The sequence below is a fragment of the Melospiza georgiana genome, chromosome 13 (assembly GCF_028018845.1).
Source record: "Melospiza georgiana isolate bMelGeo1 chromosome 13, bMelGeo1.pri, whole genome shotgun sequence".
NCBI lineage: Eukaryota > Metazoa > Chordata > Aves > Passeriformes > Passerellidae > Melospiza > Melospiza georgiana.
Genome location: NC_080442.1, coordinates 20,391,164 through 20,408,853, shown reverse-complemented (window position 1 = coordinate 20,408,853; position 17,690 = coordinate 20,391,164). Strand labels below are relative to the sequence as shown.

The 17,690-nt window shown below is 66.5% G+C and overlaps 3 protein-coding genes across 3 annotated transcripts; all 3 read left to right on the top strand.

The window, feature by feature from the left end:
- Positions 1-101: 101 nt before the first annotated feature.
- On the top strand, positions 102-5,930 carry AP3S2 (adaptor related protein complex 3 subunit sigma 2). The gene is made up of 6 exons (XM_058033421.1): positions 102-293; positions 556-647; positions 731-842; positions 1,781-1,852; positions 4,804-4,911; positions 5,218-5,930. The coding sequence occupies exons 1-6, from the start codon at positions 225-227 to the stop codon at positions 5,344-5,346; spliced, it is 582 nt and encodes a 193-aa protein (XP_057889404.1). The 5' UTR covers positions 102-224; the 3' UTR covers positions 5,347-5,930.
- A 96-nt stretch (positions 5,931-6,026) lies between these two features.
- Positions 6,027-9,912, top strand: LOC131088794 (uncharacterized). The gene is made up of 5 exons (XM_058033107.1): positions 6,027-6,044; positions 6,223-6,354; positions 6,453-8,053; positions 8,140-8,404; positions 9,730-9,912. The coding sequence occupies exons 1-5, from the start codon at positions 6,027-6,029 to the stop codon at positions 9,910-9,912; spliced, it is 2,199 nt and encodes a 732-aa protein (XP_057889090.1).
- ANPEP (alanyl aminopeptidase, membrane) lies at positions 9,891-15,734 on the top strand. Its single transcript, XM_058033462.1, has 20 exons — positions 9,891-10,677; positions 10,930-11,075; positions 11,152-11,288; positions 11,371-11,497; positions 11,605-11,759; positions 11,832-11,945; positions 12,057-12,200; positions 12,274-12,339; positions 12,482-12,547; positions 12,726-12,898; positions 12,979-13,055; positions 13,215-13,348; positions 13,437-13,492; positions 13,609-13,756; positions 13,866-13,963; positions 14,102-14,209; positions 14,298-14,465; positions 14,573-14,713; positions 14,827-14,908; positions 15,402-15,734. Exons 1-20 carry the CDS (start codon positions 10,034-10,036, stop codon positions 15,558-15,560), a joined length of 2,943 nt encoding a protein of 980 aa, XP_057889445.1. The 5' UTR covers positions 9,891-10,033; the 3' UTR covers positions 15,561-15,734.
- Positions 15,735-17,690: the final 1,956 nt, after the last annotated feature.

Here is a 17,690-nt window from a genome sequence, read left to right as displayed (position 1 = left end):
GAGTCCGCCCCGGCGGCAGGCGCGGTGCAGCCGCGCGGCGCCCCCGCCCAGGAGCGGCTTTGGTCGCTCCCGCGGCCCGGCGCTCCGCAGGGTCACCCCGGGCTCAGCCCACCGGAGCCCGGTGCGCTTCCGGGGCGGCCGAGGGGCTTCCTGCGGTGGGTGCGCGGCCGCGGTGCTGCTGCCAGTGCTGCTCCCGGCCCGGCCCGGCCCGACGCGCCGCCGGGATGATCAACGCCATCCTCGTGTTCAACAACCACGGGAAGCCGCGGCTCGTCCGCTTCTACCAGCACCTGGTGCGCCACCGGGGCCGGCACCGGGCCGGGGCCCCGCCGGGCTGCGGCGGGGGTGCTGAGCCCCGTGCGGGGCCGGGAGCAGCGCAGGGCTGGGGGCGCCGTGCGCTCGGCGGGCCGGGGGTGTCCCGGGAGCGGGGCGGTCGCTGCGGCACCTGCCGCTGCCCGGGTCGCGTCCTTCGGGATGCCCCCGGGGGCACCGGGACCGGCGTGTGGCCCGGAGCCGCGGGTGCCACGGGCGCCCAGCCAGCGTCTCCTCCTGCAGGCAGAAGAGGTGCAGCAGCAGATCATCCGTGACACCTTCCACCTGGTGCTCAAGCGCGATGACCACATCTGCAACTTCCTGGAGTGCGGCAGGTAGCGGCCGGGAGGGGCCGTGCCGGGCTGTCCGCTCCCCCGAGTGCGGGCTGTGCCCCTCAGCCGTGCCCCTGTCCCCGCAGCCTGTTCGGCGGCTCCGACTACAAGCTGATCTACCGCCACTACGCCACGCTGTACTTCGTGTTCTGCGTGGACTCCTCCGAGAGCGAGCTGGGCATCCTGGACCTCATCCAGGTGCGTCCCCGCAGCGCCCAGCTGCCCTGGCGCCACCCAGGGCCGTTTCGCGGCCGTGCCAGCCCTGTGCCAGCCCTTCTGGAAGGCCTGAGAAGCCCTCGGGGCCGTGGTGGCGGGGGGCTGCACGCTTCTACATGGCTCCTTCACCTGGGAGCAGCAGGGACGGCAATCTGAAGGAATGTCTTTAAAAATAGACACATAGAGTTATTCAGGGTGGAAAACACCCTTGGGAGCACCAAGTCCAACCATTAATGCTAGGATTCTGGAATCCCGGGTTGGAAGGGACCTCAGGGATTGTCTGGTCCAGCCTTTCTTGGCAAAGCATGGCCTAGACAATTCCCAACACCCTGGCATGTGAACCCAGTGTTGGGGAATCCCTCTCTTCCTCATGGGGATTATTCACCTGCTGTTTGTTTGGAAAAAGTTTTCCTCTTGAGCCTTACTGGAGTCTCCCCAAGAGGAACTTGTACCCATCATTCAGTGTCTTTCCATGTGCCTCCACGCATGACAAGAGTTTCCAGCTTTGTAGCCACCCTTTGAACACCAGGATATGGGAAGAAGGTGCCCCTGAGCCTGCTTTTCTCCAGGCTGAGCTCCTTTCCCCACTCCCTCAGGAATTCTGCAGCCCCTTCCCAGCTCTGTTCCGTGCTCTGGACACGCTCCAGCCCCTTAAGGTCTCTGCTGTCAGGTGGGGCCCAGAGCTGGAGGTGCCCCAGCAGTGCCAGCCCAGGGGACAGGCACTGCCCTGGGCCTGTGCCCACGCTGGGGCTGACACAAGCCAGGTGCCAGTGGCCTCTTGCTCACCTGGACACACCTGGGCTCATGTTCAGCCACACGCCTGCCTAGGTCCTTCTCCAGCTTTCCAGTCCCTCTGTCCTGTTCCTGGAGCGTTCCACGGGGTTGGTGTGACCATCTTGCCCGGTCTCTGTCTCTCCCAGGTGTTTGTGGAGACGCTGGACAAGTGCTTTGAGAACGTCTGTGAGCTGGACCTCATCTTCCACATGGACAAGGTGGGCGCTGGACTCGGGGCTGCTCCAGAGCTGCATTTCCTGGGCTGGGCTGGCCAGGAGAGTGTGGGGATGGCAGGGGTCACTCTGGGGGCACTGGGATCCTGTATGGGAAGCTTTCAGCCGTGTTCTTTGCGAGGCACTCGCATTGTGAGCTCCCCAGGAGAGAGCTGAGGGCTGGGCTGCCCTGGGGCCGGGTGGCACTGTGGGTGTGTGCTGCACAGCCAGCTCTGCTGCAGCTGGCAGCCTCTGCCCAGGGCCCGGGGCTGAGTGGCACTGTGGGTGTGTGCTTCACAGCCAGCTCTGCTGTACCTGGCAGCCTCTGCCCAGGGCCCGGGGCGTTCTGCCTCTGCTCCAGGCCGTGACACCTCGTGGGAATTTACATTGTGCTACAGCTGGCGGCAAAGAAAAGGGCAGGAACAATGGGAGTGTTTGGAATTCAGAGTGCTGGGTAAACTTTGGTTTGAGCGCAGCCTGTAATGCTTCCTCTTGAGCTGGACGGAGATCTGGACAGGAAGCGTCCTCTTAGATCATGTCCTGGGTCACAAGGCTGAAGATGGCTGGGGATAGGTAGCCAGGAATAGGCTTGGAGCAGGGAGAGGCTTCACGGAGGGTGCGGGCTTGTGTTGCTGTTGATCAAGATTTTCTTGCTTTGCTGGAGACAAAAACATATCAACAAAAAAGAGCACTGGGGAAAGAAAAAGTCAAAGGAAGTAAAATGCTCCCTTTCCATTGGTGATTCCAGCTGGGGAACTGGCAGGCAGGGGGAGCGAGCAGGTCCCGGGTATCTCTCTGTTACCAGCTGCTGAGGTCAGGCTTTGGTTTCACTGTTTGCCCTAAGTGTTTATCAGAGCTGGAAGGAGGGCCGAGCAGCTGTGGGAGAAGTGTTGGCAGCTGCCCAGGTAACCTCTGCCCACAGCTGGGGCAGGATATGCCCGTGGGTGCTGCCTGTGGGAGCGGCAGGACCCATCAGCTTTTCACTCAGCCTCACTGTCAGCTTTACATGAGCTCTGCATGTCAAACACTGAGCCCCACGGGCAGCCTGCAGCCCTTGGGCAGGGCACATTGCACCCTGGCCAGCAGCAGTGGGCTCACCCTTCCTCCGACCCTTCCTGACAGAGGAACATTCTCAGGAGATGGGAATCGGGGGTTTCTGGTAGTGCAGACCCCAGCCCGGCCACCCAGGCTCTCCCAGCCTTCCCATGCCATGCTCCTGCTGCTTCCCAGCTTTGACTCAACTCTTGGCCGTTATCGGTTGGTCTCTCTCTATATTTGGCACATGTTTATGTCTCAGATGTGCTCATGTTCCTGTGCTTCCCGGAGCTGGGTGCAGAGGGACAGCGTTTGGGGTGCTGGGAATGTGCTGGTGTGTCCTGCTGGGCCCAGGCTGCCCCCCTGGGATGCCCAGGCAGGCCCACGAGTGAATGTCTCCCTGGGCAGGGGTCCAGGTGCAGCTTTGGCCGCATTCTGTAATTGTTTTTTGTCTGAAGTTCCACCCTGCACTACCTGCAGCACAGGGCCATGGCACCAGAGCTGTGCCAGGCCTGGGGTCCTGCTCCTGCCATGGGCTGGTGGAGGGGGGCATTGCTCAGGCACCAGTGACACCAGTGCTTGTGGCTGCCGGTGCTGGGAGCCCCAGCCTCAGAGTGCAGGCATGCCCTGTCCAAGGGGGACTCAGCGTGGGCTGTGCTCAGCTCTCAGCCCTGCTTTCCTCCTCGGAGCGGAGTGTGAGCTGCACTGAGCAGCTGCAGAGTCCCAGAGGGAACACAGATTTCTCAGGAAGTGTTGTGCTTTGGCTTGGAAAACAAAACTTGCTCAAGATTTCTGCCCTGCTGGTTTGTAGCCAGCTTGGGCTGAAGCCAGATCTCGGAGGAACGTTTCCCGATGCTCCCATATCCTTTTAGGCTGTGGGAGCCACTTGCTCCCGCTGCTTCAGCATGCACTGGGACTGGGCTGTGGGATGGGGGTGCCAGAGCTGCCTGGGGCCACCCTGTGCCCTGCTGATCCCACACACGTGCTGCTGCAGGCACTGTGGGACAGGGGCTGTGGGGAGCCTGGGCTGGGTCACCGCACAGAGCTGGGATTGCCCCTCCGCAGTTGCTGGGATTGCACGATCTCTCCTGTTCTTTATTCTCCCCAGCACTGTCCTGAAGTTCACAAGGTGTCACAAGTGCAGCCTGGCTCTGTGAAACCATAAAACAATCTCATAACCCAACCGTGCTCCTGCGTATCCTCTTTCATGGAAGTATCTGGGACCCATAAATCCATTATCTGTGCTGGAGGCTCACTGGGAACTGCTGACTGTGCAGGCAGTGCTGAGCGGAGCCAGGAGCAGGAGCTGGAGGGAGTTGTAGCCACCAGCCCAGCCTGGCTGCCACCTCGGGGCTGATTGCAATTTCTGGGATTGCAACTCAGCAATGTTCCTTTCCCTGTTCTGGCTGTGTGATTGCACTGGCCTTGCCTGCCTGTTCATCCTTGAACTCGAGGGATGCCAGGAAAGGAGCAGACTCCCTTGGCAGCTGTGTGCTTTTCCTGTGCCCGTGTCACAGTCTCGACCTTCCTCAGAGACAGGGGAGAGGCCAGGTTCTGGCCTGGCTTTCTGAGGAGAAGGAGCTTCTGGGGAGAAGTGTCCTGCCCCTTGAGGGCCCTGCTGCCTGCTGGGTCATCCCTAGGACACATTCCTGCTGTAACCTGGCCCAGGAGGGACCAGCCACGTGTCCAGGCTGTGCCAGTGGAACCCATTGCATCAGGCTGCTGCGGGGGCCCGGTGGGTGGGTGTCATCTCCAGTGGGGTGCAGGTGGAGCTTTGGGGCTCCCCTTGGCAACCCTTTTGCTCTCCAGGCAGCTCAGAAGGGGGCAGGGGTAGATTTGTGTCCCTTGGGGAGATGCTGGCCCCTGACGAGCTCCCAGGAGCGGGCCCTGAGCCTTCTGTTCCCCGTGTCCCTCCCTGGCAGGTGCACCACATCCTGCAGGAGATGGTGATCGGCGGGATGGTGCTGGAGACCAACATGAACGAGATCGTGGCGCAGGTGGAGGCCCAGGGCAAGCTGGAGAAGGCAGAGGTGAGCGGTGACACTGCGGCTGTGCCCCTGGGAGCTGATGGAGCCTGGGCTGTGCGGGGGTGGCCCATGGGGACGGGGGTGGGCGTGGGGGGTACCCAGGGCACTCCCAGGGTCCGCCTGCCTGAGCCCTCGGATGGGGCTGGGGACATCCTGCCCCGTGGTGCTGGTCACGAGTGCAGGGAGGTGCCCGTGGAAGCGGTTCCTTTGTCAAGGGTAACGACCCCAGGCCACTGAAGGTTTATGGTGAAGGGGCTGTGGAGGGGGGCTCTGGGGTGGGACCAGTGGTCACGGTCCCTCTGTCCCCAGGGAGGCCTCTCAGCTGCCCCTTCCCGCGCTGTGTCGGCCGTGAAGAACATCAACCTGCCCGAGATCCCCCGCAACATCAACATCGGGGACATCAACATCAAAGTGCCCAACCTGTCACAGTTCATGTGAGCAGCCCGTGCCGGGGGCTGCCTGCTGAGCAGAGCTGGGGTCCCCGGCTCCTGCCGGGGCTCTGCCCGTGTGGCACACAGGCCCCGATGGTGGCTGAGGGCAGGCAGCAGTGACAGGGCTCAGAGAACGGGGTGGGGGTCCCTCCCTCTGCACCTGGGCCCAGTTCTGTTCCCTGGTCCCCCAACACGGAGGCTGCTCTTCCTTCCCCTCCCTCCCTGTGCACACGCAGCCTCTCCTCACTGTGGGGAAGAGTTGGCTCCTGCCTCTCCTGGGGTTCTTGGCATTCCCCGAGGCGAAAGTGTGCCTGTAGCAACGGCTCTGTCAGGAGCTGCAGGTTGTCCCCTCCACCCTCCCAGCCATGGCTGTCCCCTGGCCTGGTCCTGCTCTCTGTGATGGGCCCCAGCTGGGTGGGGTCACTCCTGGGAGCTGCTGTGTGCCCTGGGGACGGTGTGCGGGGGACATGCTGGAGCGGGGCTGTGGCAGCAAGAGGGATGGGAGTGAGTGCCTGGGGGGCTTGCAGGGTCAGGCCAGGCTGGGGCTGCTAGAGTGTGTCCCTGTGTCCCAATAAACTGCCCCTGAAGCCGTGTCTGTGTCTGCTGTGGGTGTGTGGGACCTGCGGGGCTGGGCTGCTCTGAGGCCGGGGAGGAGCAGGGTTTGTCCTGGGGGTCACAGTGACCCCGATGGGCTCTGTCAGCCACGTACCCCGTGCCCCTGGCTCCGCCGAGGCTCCATCTGGCCACCAGCCCTGGGGCTGGCCAGGGGCCCTTCCTCTGCTCCCCAGCTGTGCTCCGGGTTCTGCCTCCACTTCCCCTGGCAGGGAAACCGTGACTCTGCCGGGAAGGAATTTCCCCTCCCTGCAGCTTAACCCTTCCCCAGCTGGCCACTAGCCTGGAGGTCAAGGAGCTGGGCAACCTGCTGTGTCCTCTTCCCTGCTGGCTCTCCTCTTCCTCTGCTTCCTCCTATTCCTCCTCCTCCTCGTCGTCTCGTAGGTGCCGGCGAAGGGTGCAGGTGAGCCATCGTGCCGGGGCCATGTGCTGGGGCTGGGGCGCGGAGTCTGGCAGGACTGGGACAGTCGGAGGGAACGCTCCGGCTCACCTCATGGCCAGGGAGTCGCCGAGCTGCTCTGCGCCAGGCCGGGGCGCGGGGCTGGGCTGCTGTGGGCAGTGCCACAGCACCCTCAGCGCTGCGGGCAGTGTCCGGCCCCACGCCACAGCACCCCGAACGCTGAGGCTGTGTCCGGCCCCACGCCACAGCACCCCCAACGCCGAGGCTGTGTCTGGCCCCACGCCACAGCACCCCTAACGCTGCAGGCTGTGTCCGGCCCCACGCCACAGCACCCCCAACGCTGCGGGCAGTGTCCGGCCCCACGCCACAGCACCCCCAACGCTGCGGGCAGTGTCCGGCCCCACGCCACAGCACCCCCAACGCTGCGGGCAGTGTCCGGCCCCACGCCACAGCACCCCCAACGCTGTGGGCAGTGTCCGGCCCCACGCCACAGCACCCCCAGCGCTGCGGGCAGTGTCCGGCCCCACGCCACAGCACCCCGAACGCTGAGGCTGTGTCCGGCCCCACGCCACAGCACCCCCAGCGCTGCGGGCAGTGTCCGGCCCCACGCCACAGCACCCCCAGCGCTGCAAGCAGTGTCCGGCCCCACGCCACAGCACCCCCAACGCTGCGGGCAGTGTCCGGCCCCACGCCACAGCACTCCCAACGCTGAGGCAGTGTCCGGCCCCACGCCACAGCACTCCCAACGCTGCGGGCTCTGTCCGGCCCCACGCCACAGCACCCCCAACGCTGCGGGCAGTGTCCGGCCCCACGCCACAGCACCCCCAGCGCTGAGGCTGTGTCCGGCCCCACGCCACAGCACCCCCAGCGCTGCGGGCAGTGTCCGGCCCCACGCCACAGCACCCCCGCCACTGAGGCTGTGTCCGGCCCCACGCCACAGCACCCCCATCGCTGTGGGCAGTGTCCGGCCCCACGCCACAGCACCCTCAGTGCTGAGGCTGTGTCCGGCCCCACGCCACAGCACCCCCATCGCTGCGGGCAGTGTCCGGCCCCACACCACAGCACCCTCAGTGCTGAGGCTGTGTCCTGCCCCACGCCACAGCACCCCCGCCCCTGAGGCAGTGTGCGGCCCCACGCCACAGCACCCCCAGCGCTGCGGGCAGTGTGCGGCCCCACGCCACAGCACCCCCAGCGCTGCGGGCAGTGTGCGGCCCCACGCCACAGCACCCCCGCCCCTGAGGCAGTGTCCGGCCCCACGTGCTCCCTGGGCAGCGCCCGGGGCGGCTCTGCGGCAGCTCGGCCCCGCTGCCCGGCCTGCCGCTGGGCTGAGGCCCGGCACCGCGCTGAGCCCCCCTCTGCGGGGCAGCCCCTCTGCCGGCCCGGCCGCTCTCTGCTCCCCGGCCCTGGCTGAGGCTGGCCTGGGCCGGGCCGAGCCCCCAGCCCGGGCAGCCCCAGCCCCGGAGCTGCAGCGGGTGCGGAGCGGAGCGCCCGGCGCTGGCCGTGCCCCGCTGTGCCCGGAGGGGCCGCGCTGGCTGGGTCAGCAGGCGGGCCCACAGCAGCAGCGAGCGGGGCATGCGGCCTGCCAGGGGCTGTGGGGGACAGCGCCTGGCCGCTCCGAGCTGACGCCGGGCACGGCTCCGGGCATGGCTCCGGGCCCCAGCCCGCCGCCTGCCCCGGCTGTGCTGGGCTGTGGCACCCGCGGGTGCCGGGCTCGGCCGGTTCGGCTCAGCCCTGCCGCCGGAGCTCGTTCCCAGAGCCAGGCCCGGTCCCCGGCCGCCTTTCCCGCAGAACTGCCTCCCGGCCCTGCTCGCCCTCCGCGCTGCCCCGGGCCGTGCCCCCGCCCCGCCGGCCGGCAGACACGAGGTTAAGGGGGCGAGAGCTGCGGGTTCCTGCCCTGGCGCTTCGGAGGAAGCTTTCCTCCCTTCGGAGCCAGAGCGCGGGGCCGGGGCGGGCAGAGCTCGGACGGGCAGCAGCACGGGCAGGGCGACCCGCGGGGCGCAGGAAGCGGCAGCCGGGCGGGCGGGACCCGCTGGCCCCGGCGGAGCGCAGGAAGGTGAGCGGGCACCGTGCTGCTGCGGAGGCTCGGGGTGCACAGCCCAAGCGGGGCTCCGCGGGGTGCCTCGGGCTGCACCGAGCGGGGCAAGGGGCTGCGGGGGCTGTGGGCTGTGCGGCTGGCAGTGCGGTTCGCGTACAGGGGGGCTATGGGGCCCGTGTGCAGTGCGGAACTTGGGGGGTCTCTGGGGTGCAGGGCGGTGTGGGGGGCTCTGGGGGTGTCAGGTGTGGGGTGTGTGAGGCCACAGCCCCAGGGACCCCGTGCCCACGGGGGTGATGCCCAGCATCTGTGCCGCTTGTGGGACAGAGATGTGTGTGCTGCTGGCTGGGCTCCAGAGAGGGGTGCACTGGGGTGGGGACAGAGTTCTGCAGGCTGGGGGAGGCGGGTGTGGGTGCTGTGTCTGCTGCTCCCCGGTGGCTCCATCCAGCCCCTCCCCAGGCCAGCCAGGGGGATGCCTGCGTGCTGTGCCCGAGGGGCTGTGGGGAGGGCCAGCAGGCCTGGGACAGCGGTGCGCAGAGTGCCTGGCACCCTCCCGGCCGCCTGTGCCCCTTGGGCCTCTGGGGGACTGTCCCCCACGCCTTTGGCCAGAGCCAGGCTGGGGGTGGCACTGAGAGAGCCAGCAGTAACCTCTGTTCTTGGGGCATGGCTGTGCCTAACAGGGAGGGCCAGGAACACCAGCAGCATCCCGAGTGATTTATGCCGGGCACGGTGGCCCTGGCAGGTGCAGCTGGCTGCTGTCAGGGACAGGGCAAGGATTCCCTGAGGACACCACTCACTCATCCTGGTTTGCCCTTTGCCCCAGCTGTGGCTCCTGGCAACACCTGCCCATATCTCCCTATGGAGAGATTGATTAGATCCTGAGAACAGGACTTCCTATTTTTTCCCAGTGTGTGACAGGTCCCTGGGTGGGGACCTCACCTGTGCCCACTGGGCTGGGCTCACAAGGATGGAGTTTGACCCCGCTGCCTCCAGGTGCACGACCCTGGACTTTGAGAGGGCTGTGGGCAGAGGGAGCTCCGCCCGAGGGTCCCCCCCACATTCCCCCGCCGCTGCCAGGCCCCGTGCGGCACCTGCTTTCCCTGGGTGGGGCTGCCAGGCCTTGTGCTGCGCCTGCTTTCCCTGGCTGGGGCAGCCTGTGAGCTGTGCCCTGCACGCCAGGGCAGCCTGGACCCTCTGGCAGCGGCTCAGACCCTGACACTCGAGGGTGAATGGGGTGACACTGAGTTTGCGTCTGGCTTGGCTGATGGGGACGCACGCTGGGCCCCGCAGCGTGGTGGGGATGTGGCTGCTGGCTGTGACCACCTGCTCTGTCCCTCCTTCTGCAGGGCCTGGCCAGCGCTGGGGAAGGACTCCAGGGGTCCAGGCCCACAGCTCCTGCACGCTCCCCGATGGTGCCACCCCCCATTGCCAGCTCTGCCCCTGCAGCAGCGGCGCCGGGCCGTGGTGCTCCTGCCAGGCTGGGGGGCGGGCGGGTGGAAAGCTCATCCCCGGGTGTGTCACCGCCCTGAACCCCATGGCCATTTAATCCTTCACCCATTAACTTGGACTAATAAACCTCGTGCGAGCGAGAGGCTAAAAGCCGTGCTTGCACCAGCGCCGTCTCTGCCAGTGCCACTCCTGCTGCCCACCATGGCAGGTGGCTTCTTCATCAGCAAGACCGTGGGCATCGTGGCCATCGTGCTGGGCCTGGGGGCTGTGGCCACCATCATTGCACTCTCGGTGGTGTACGCCCAGGAAAAGAACAAGGGCATATCAGATGTGGGCACCAGCACCACGGCCAGCCCTGGCACCAGCACCACGGCCAGCCCTGGCACCAACACCAGCACCAGCACCAGCACCAGCACCACCACCCCTGCCCCCAACAACCCCTGGAACCAGTGGAGGTTGCCGGCCACGCTGAAGCCAGAGTTCTATGAGGTGTCCCTGCAGCCCTTCCTGAAGCCTGATGCCAACAACATGTACATCTTCAAGGGGAACAGCAGTGTGGTGTTCCTGTGTGAGGAAGCCACCGATCTCATCCTCATCCACAGCAAGAACCTGAACTACACCATGCAGGGCACCTTCCATGCCACCCTGCAGGCAGAGGATGGTGGCACACTCCCTGCCATCTCCCGCACCTGGCTGGAGACTCCTACCCAGTACCTGGTGCTGCAGCTGGGCGCTCCCCTGCAGCAGGGCAAGCGGTACCGGCTGTCCAGCAGCTTCACCGGGGAGCTGGCCGATGACCTGGCTGGCTTCTATCGCAGCGAATACACGGATGCCTCGGGCAACAAGTAGGTGGAGGGCAGGGGACAGGGCGGAAGCCACAGGGCTGGCCCAGAGTGGTGGTGGGAAGGGGCTGGCACAGGGCAGTGCAGGGCATGGGCTGGCGTTGGGGCTCCTCTTCCACCAGGACCATGGGATGAGTGTGTGGAGCCTCTGTGCCGCCCCTGCATCCTCATGCCGCCCCAGTGGGGATGGGAGAAGGGGGACTGGGGGGTGCAGCCTCCCCAGGGACCCCCAGGACTGATGGGGCTGGCTCACAGGCAGGTGGTGGCCACCACACAGATGCAGGCGGCTGACGCACGCAAGGCTTTCCCCTGCTTCGACGAGCCGGCCATGAAAGCCAACTTCACAGTGACACTGATCTACCCCTCCGGCTATAAGGCCATTTCCAACATGCTTGACGAAAGTGAGTGGGGCGGGGGGACCCCACTGGGGGGCTGGGGGCCTGGCAGGGCTGTGGGGTGATTCTCGGATCTCTACAGACACCACGCAGCAGGAGATTGGTGGAGAAATCTGGAGCGTCACCAAGTTTTACACCACTCCCCGGATGTCCACGTACCTTCTGGCCTTCATTGTCAGCCAGTTCGAACCCGTGGAGAATAACACGGGGAAGACACTGGTAGGATGGGGTGGGGTGCACCCCCTGCCCACCTGGGTGGCTGAGCCTGGGCACTGATGAGTCCTGCATCTCTCCTCTCCAGATTCGCATCTGGGGCCGCCCCGAAGCCATCAAAGAGGGCCAGGGCACCTACGCTCTCAAAGTCACTGGTCCCATCCTCAACTTCTTTGAGAAGCATTACAACACGGCCTACCCGCTCCCCAAGTCTGGTGGGTGCTGCGGGGTGCCCGGGGCACCGGGTTGAGTGCCCGCTGCACGGGGGACGATGGTCCAGCGTGCCGTCAGCGGGGCACTGACGGGACCCCTCCACCCCCAGACCAGGTTGGCCTCCCCGATTTCAATGCGGGCGCCATGGAGAACTGGGGGCTGGTGACCTACCGGGAGAACTCGCTGCTCTTCGATGCTGAGTACTCCTCCATCGGCAACAAGGAGCGGGTGGTGACCGTCATCGCCCACGAGCTGGCACACCAGGTACCTGCCGCACCCCTGGCCCCCCGCCCTGGCTGACGGCTGGCGGCTGAGGCAGTGCTGTGCCCTCTGCAGTGGTTTGGGAATTTGGTGACGCTGCGGTGGTGGAACGACCTGTGGCTGAACGAGGGCTTCGCCTCGTACGTGGAGTACCTGGGTGCCGACTCTGCTGAGCCCGACTGGAACATTGTGAGTGCCAGGGTGACGGGCGGGGGCGGGCGGGGGAGCAGGCAGCCCAGGGCTGCCCCGGTGCCCGGCGGCGCAGCGGGGCTGAGCAGGGTGCTGGTGCCCCCTCTGCAGAAAGACCTGATGGTGCTGAACGAGCTGCATACTGTGATGGCCACCGACGCCCTGGCCAGCTCCCACCCGCTCTCCTTCCGCGAGGAGGAGATCAACACCCCAGCCCAGATCAGCGAAGTCTTCGACAGCATCGCCTACAGCAAGGTGTGCACGGGGGCTCTGGGGTGGGGATGCACTCTGGGGCGCCCCTGGCTTCTCTGACCTGCTGTCCCTGCAGGGAGCATCGGTGCTGCGGATGCTCTCGAGCTTCCTTAGCGAGGACATCTTCAAGGAGGGGTTGCAGGTGAGGTGCTGCTGGTACTGGGGGGCAGCGAGCCCAGTGCAGGGTGGGCATCCCGTGGTAGAGACCTGCCTGGCTGCTCTAGGGGGGTCCCACACCCCAGACTTGCCCTTGCTCACCCGTCTCTCCTGGTGCTCTCCCACAGTCCTACCTCCACAACTTCTCGTACAGCAACACCATCTACTCTGACCTCTGGGTCCATCTGCAGCAGGTAGGAGGGGGCTGGTGCTCCTGCAGCATCCCTGGCCCTGGCTCCGGGGGGCTGCCAGGTGTGGCGGGGTCCCACGTGCTGGGTGAGGGTTGCAGCGCTGGCCGTGCCCCACGCTGGCCGTGCCCCACGCTGGCCGTGCCCCTGGCCCTGGTGACCAGCGGTGCTGCCATCCCCGCAGGCGGTGGACAAGAACAAGGTCCAGCTGCCTGACAGTATCAGCAACATCATGGACCGCTGGACGCTGCAGATGGGCTTCCCTGTGGTCACTGTCGACACCCGCAGCGGCGCCCTCCGCCAGGCCCATTTCCTGCTGGACCCCACATCTTCTGTGGACAGACCCTCTGTCTTCAAGTGAGTGTGGCAGGGCTGGCTGGGAACTGAGGGCTCAGGGGATGAGGGCCTGTCCCACCACCTGTCTGTCCATGGCGCAGCTACACCTGGATCGTCCCCATCACCTGGATGACAGGCAGTGGCCGCAGGAACAACACCTGGCTGACCAAAGTCACAGGTATGGCATGTCCTGGCCGCGAGTGGGGGTCCTGCTGCCGCCTCCGCTGCCACGGCACTGGGCGGGGTTCCCAGGGAGGCAGTGGTGCTGGGGGCTGAGCCTGGCCCTCCCTGGCGGGTGCGGGTGCAGCTCTGGCACAGCCTCCTCTCCCCTTCCCAGACACCAACAACGACTTCAGGCTCACCAGCCCCGACTGGCTCCTGCTGAACCTCAATGTCACCGGGTACTTCCGTGTCAATTACAACCAGGAGAACTGGAATCAGCTCGTCCAGCAGCTTGACACTAACCACTCGGTACACGGGGCGCTCAGGGCTGTGGGGTGGGACCCCATTCACACCACCACGCTCTGGCTGCCCTGAGACACTGACTTTGCTCTCTCAGGTCTTCCCTGTGATCAACCGTGCCCAGATCATTGATGACGCCTTTAACCTGGCCAGGTGAGCCCTGCCTGGTGGTCTGGGTGCCACTGGGGTGAGGGGCTGCATGGGGTGGGTGCCCGGGGTGGGCAGTGCCAGTGAGGCTGGGGAGGTGACGCTGCCGTCACCCCTGACAGGGCCAAGTACGTGGACGTGACCTTGGCTCTGAACACGACACGGTTCCTGAGCCGGGAGACGGAATACATGCCCTGGCAGGCTGCACTCACCAACCTCAAGTACTTCAAGCTGATGTTTGACCGCAGCGAGGTCTTTGGGGCCATGTCGGTGAGTGGTGCCAGCCCCCTGTGCTGGGCGTGAGGGGCCAGGATTGCCCCCACAGTGGTGTGGGGGCTGCTGCCAGTGTCACTGGGCACTGACCCCCTCTTGCCCCCAGGCATACATGAAAAAGCAGGTGACCCCTCTCTTTGAGCACTACAAGAAACTCACCAATAACTGGAGCACTCGCCTCAATGATAGCTTGCTGATGGTCCAGTGAGTACCCTGGGGCTGGGCTGGGTCCCTGGGGTCTCCCTGGCTGCGCTGGGTAGGGGGCACAGCCCTGCCTCGTGCCAGCACTGGCCGGTGGGTGCCCTGTGCCAGACCCCAGCCCTCACGGCCTCTCTCCCCCAGGTACAACGAGGCCAATGCCATCAGCACCGCCTGCTCCTACGGTGTCACCGATTGCCAGCATTTGGCTGCCAACTACTTGAGCCAGTGGCAGAACAGCACCAGCAACCCGTGAGCGCTGGGAAGCCGCGGTGCTGTGTGTGGGGTGGGGATGGGCACGGCGAGGGGCTCCTGGCACCCACGGCTCTCACCCCAACAGGGTCCCCCCGAACCTGCGCTCGGCCATCTACTGCAGCATGGTGGCCACGGGCGGGGATGATGCCTGGCAGTTCCTCTGGAAGAAGTTCCAGGAGGCCCGTGTGGTGTCTGAGGCCGACAAGCTCCGCACAGCCCTCGCCTGCAGCCCCGACCCCTGGATCCTCAGCCGGTGCGTGTGGGGTCTGGCTGGCCCCGCGCTGTGTCCCCACCAGCCCATCACCCTCGGCGTGTCCGCTGCCCCTGCCAGCCCCTGAGCCCCTCGTCGTGCCCCTCCAGGTACCTGCAGTACACCCTCGACCCTACCAAGATCCGGAAGCAGGATGCCACCTCCACCATCAACAGCATTGCCAGCAACGTCGTGGGGCAGTCCCTGGCCTGGGACTTCATCCGTGCCAACTGGAGGACGCTCTTCACCCAGTGAGCACCGCGGGGGCTGGGGCACCCCTGTCTGCCTGCCCGCGCCCCTTGGGGGTGGCACTGTCCCCTCCCCTGTCCCCTCGCCCTGGCTCAGCACACTTCTGCTCTCCCAGGTATGGCGGCGGCTCCTTCTCCTTCTCCCGCCTGATTTTATCTGTGACCCAGCGCTTCTCCACAGAGTTTGAGCTGCAACAGGTGAGGCTGGAGCCCGGCAGGAGCCGGGGGACCAGGGACCCCAGCCTTGGCAGAGCTGCCCTGTGCCAGCAGCCCTTGAGAGGGGATTTCCTGCCCCTTGTGAGCCCAGGGGTCCAAGAGGCTTCTGTCCCTGTCACAGGCTGCTGGGTGCCTGCTGGGCACCTCTTGGTGGCAGGGACGCCCAAGGGCTGTCAGAGTGCTCCTGGGGGCTGTTGGGGTGCTGCATGGGCTGCTGGAGGCTGTTGGGGTGCTCCTGGAGGCTGCTGAGATGGTGCTGGGGGCTCTCAGGGTGCTACTGGGGCTGTCAGGATGATGTTGGGGGCTGCTGAGGGCTCACGGAGGCCATCGGGGTGCTCCTGGGGGCTGTAGGGGTCCTGCCAGGGAGCAGCTGAGAGGTGCTGGGGTGGTGCTGGAGCGCTCCCAGGGGTGTTCTGGGGGTGTGCAGTGTGCTGGGATCTGCCCTGCCTGCTCCAGCCCTGTCTCTGCCTGGCAGCTGGAGCAGTTCAAGGAGGACAACCAGGACATCGGGTTCGGGTCGGGGACGCGGGCGCTGGAGCAGGCGCTGGAGCAGACCCGCGCTAACATCAAGTGGGTGGAGGAGAACAAGGCCGCGGTGCAGAGCTGGTTTGAGAGCGAGACCCGGACCAAATAAGAGGCGCCTGTGATTCCCTGGCCTCCAGGACGGACCCTCGGCCACTCCAGCCCCCGCACTGCCAGGAATGGGCTGACGCCTGCATGATGGGCACGGGGAACTCGGGGTCTGGCCAAGGGGAGGCCAGGCTGGTGCGCTCTGGGCAGTAAATAAAAACTTGCCCAGTTTCCAGGGCACCCTGCGGGCTGGGGCCGTGCTGTGGGGACTGTGACACACCGGGTAGGAAGTGCCAGGGGCCCTGCAGGGCCCGGGGCTGTGAGCCCCCGGGCTGTTAGGAGCCTGGTGCTAAGTGGCTCTGGGGCTTCACTGACGCCAGCCCCAGCCCCTCTGTCTGACAGCGGCGTGTGAGCTCCCCTGCTGGGCCCTGCTCTGGGGCACTGGCACAGGACCCTCTGCCCGCGCTGCTCCGGGCAGGTGCTGCAGGCTCGGGGCAGGGCCAGGCTGTGGCAGGCAGGAGGGACTGTCCCTCACGGCCGCCCTGCAGGGACAGAGCTGCCTTTGGGCTCAGGGAAGGGACGAGACCCCCAGGCGGGTGGGAGATGGGGGTCAGCAAGGCTGGGGACGGCCTGGGCGGGCCCTGGGACACATCCGGGCTGGGTTGGGCTGGCAGTGGGCAGCACCTGGCTGTGCGTGTGGGGTGCAGGCTGAAGGGTGCTCCCAGCCCGCCCGTGCTGGGGTGCAGCCAGCAGGTCCCGCAGCGAGGAATAGGGAAGCAGCTCTGCAGGGCGGCTTTAGGGAGGATCCTGGCGTCTGTCCCATCCCGTGCAGCTCTGCAGCATGGCTGTGCCACTGACCCATGGCTCTGCCACTGCCCCACAGCCCCACTGCCATGCCGCCATGCCCGTGTGGGCTCTGTGTCCAGGGCTGCAGGCAGCTCCAGCGCCACAGTGCTGGGGTGCAGCTGGGCAGGACGGGCTGCAGCAGGAGCTGGGGAGGTGAGCCTGGCTGGGGCCCAGGGTGCCGAGCTGTGTGAGGCGAGCGGCTGTGGGACAGCCCACCTTGCACCCACCCCACGAGGACCATCCTGCACCCCAGCCTGCAGGAGCAGGGGCTGGGCCGGGGAGGGTCTTTGGGTACCTGGTGATGTGAGGGCAGCTGGGACCCAGGTGTGGGCATCCTGTGGTGCCCCGTGTCCGTCAGTCCTGCCCTGGGAGGCTCCAGGCAGCAGCAGGAAGGTGCCCCATTAGCTGTGGCACATCTGTGGGGAGACTGCAGGGCAGGGCAGCCGGGAGTGCTCTGAAGCTCTGGCAGGGTCCCTGCAGCAGGGGCGTAGGGGGTGACCCTCCATCCAGCTCTGGAGCCCCAGGCACCTCTGCGGTGCAGAGGGGAGACCCCAGGCAGCCGTCCCCATGCCGGGAGCCCCGTGCAGCTCCGGGGGGATCCCCGCCATGGCAGGTGACCCCCAGCACACCCGTGTCCGTGTCCTGGCACACCCAGGCCCCGGGGACAGAGGGGACGGAGGGGACAGTGCCTCCCAGCAGGGCAGAGAGGTGGCTGGTGTAGGGGGGGTGAGGCACAGGGTCTCGATCCAGGGGGTGCCTCAGGCTCTCCGTGGGGCCCCCGGACCCCGCTCCTGCCCCGAGGGGACGCAGGGGACTCTGCCGAAGGGGCTGGGGGCGCGGGCTGTGCCCGGCCCTGGCTGGGCACGGCTCTGCGGGCCGTGTCTGGGGGTAACCCGGCGTTATTCGGGCCGGGGGTGCGGGGTGATGCCTCTGCGCCCACCTGGAGGTACCGAGCTCCCCCAGCCTCGCCCCGCTCCGGGCGGGCGGCAGGAGCCTGGGAATGCGGGGCCCATTTGCAGAGGTGTCAGATCTGACTCCTTCGGTCCTTAATTGGCGCTGCCGGCGCTGGGAAGTGTGCGGGGACCCATTCACACGGCCGTGAGAGATGCTAACGTGCCGCCAGCCCCGCAGCCCCGCGGCGGATCCCCGCACCGCAGCGCCCCGCACCGCAGCGCAGCCCGGGCCTTGACCTTCCGATGCCGGGAGCCCGAGCCGCAGAGTCAGTCCCCTGCCCTGTGCCCAGCCCCGGGCGCTTGGCAGCGCCCACCCTGCACCAGGCACAGCCCGGGCACTGTCCCTGCGAGCGGCGCCCGTCCCAGAGGGACAGAGGGACAAGCACGAGCCCCGG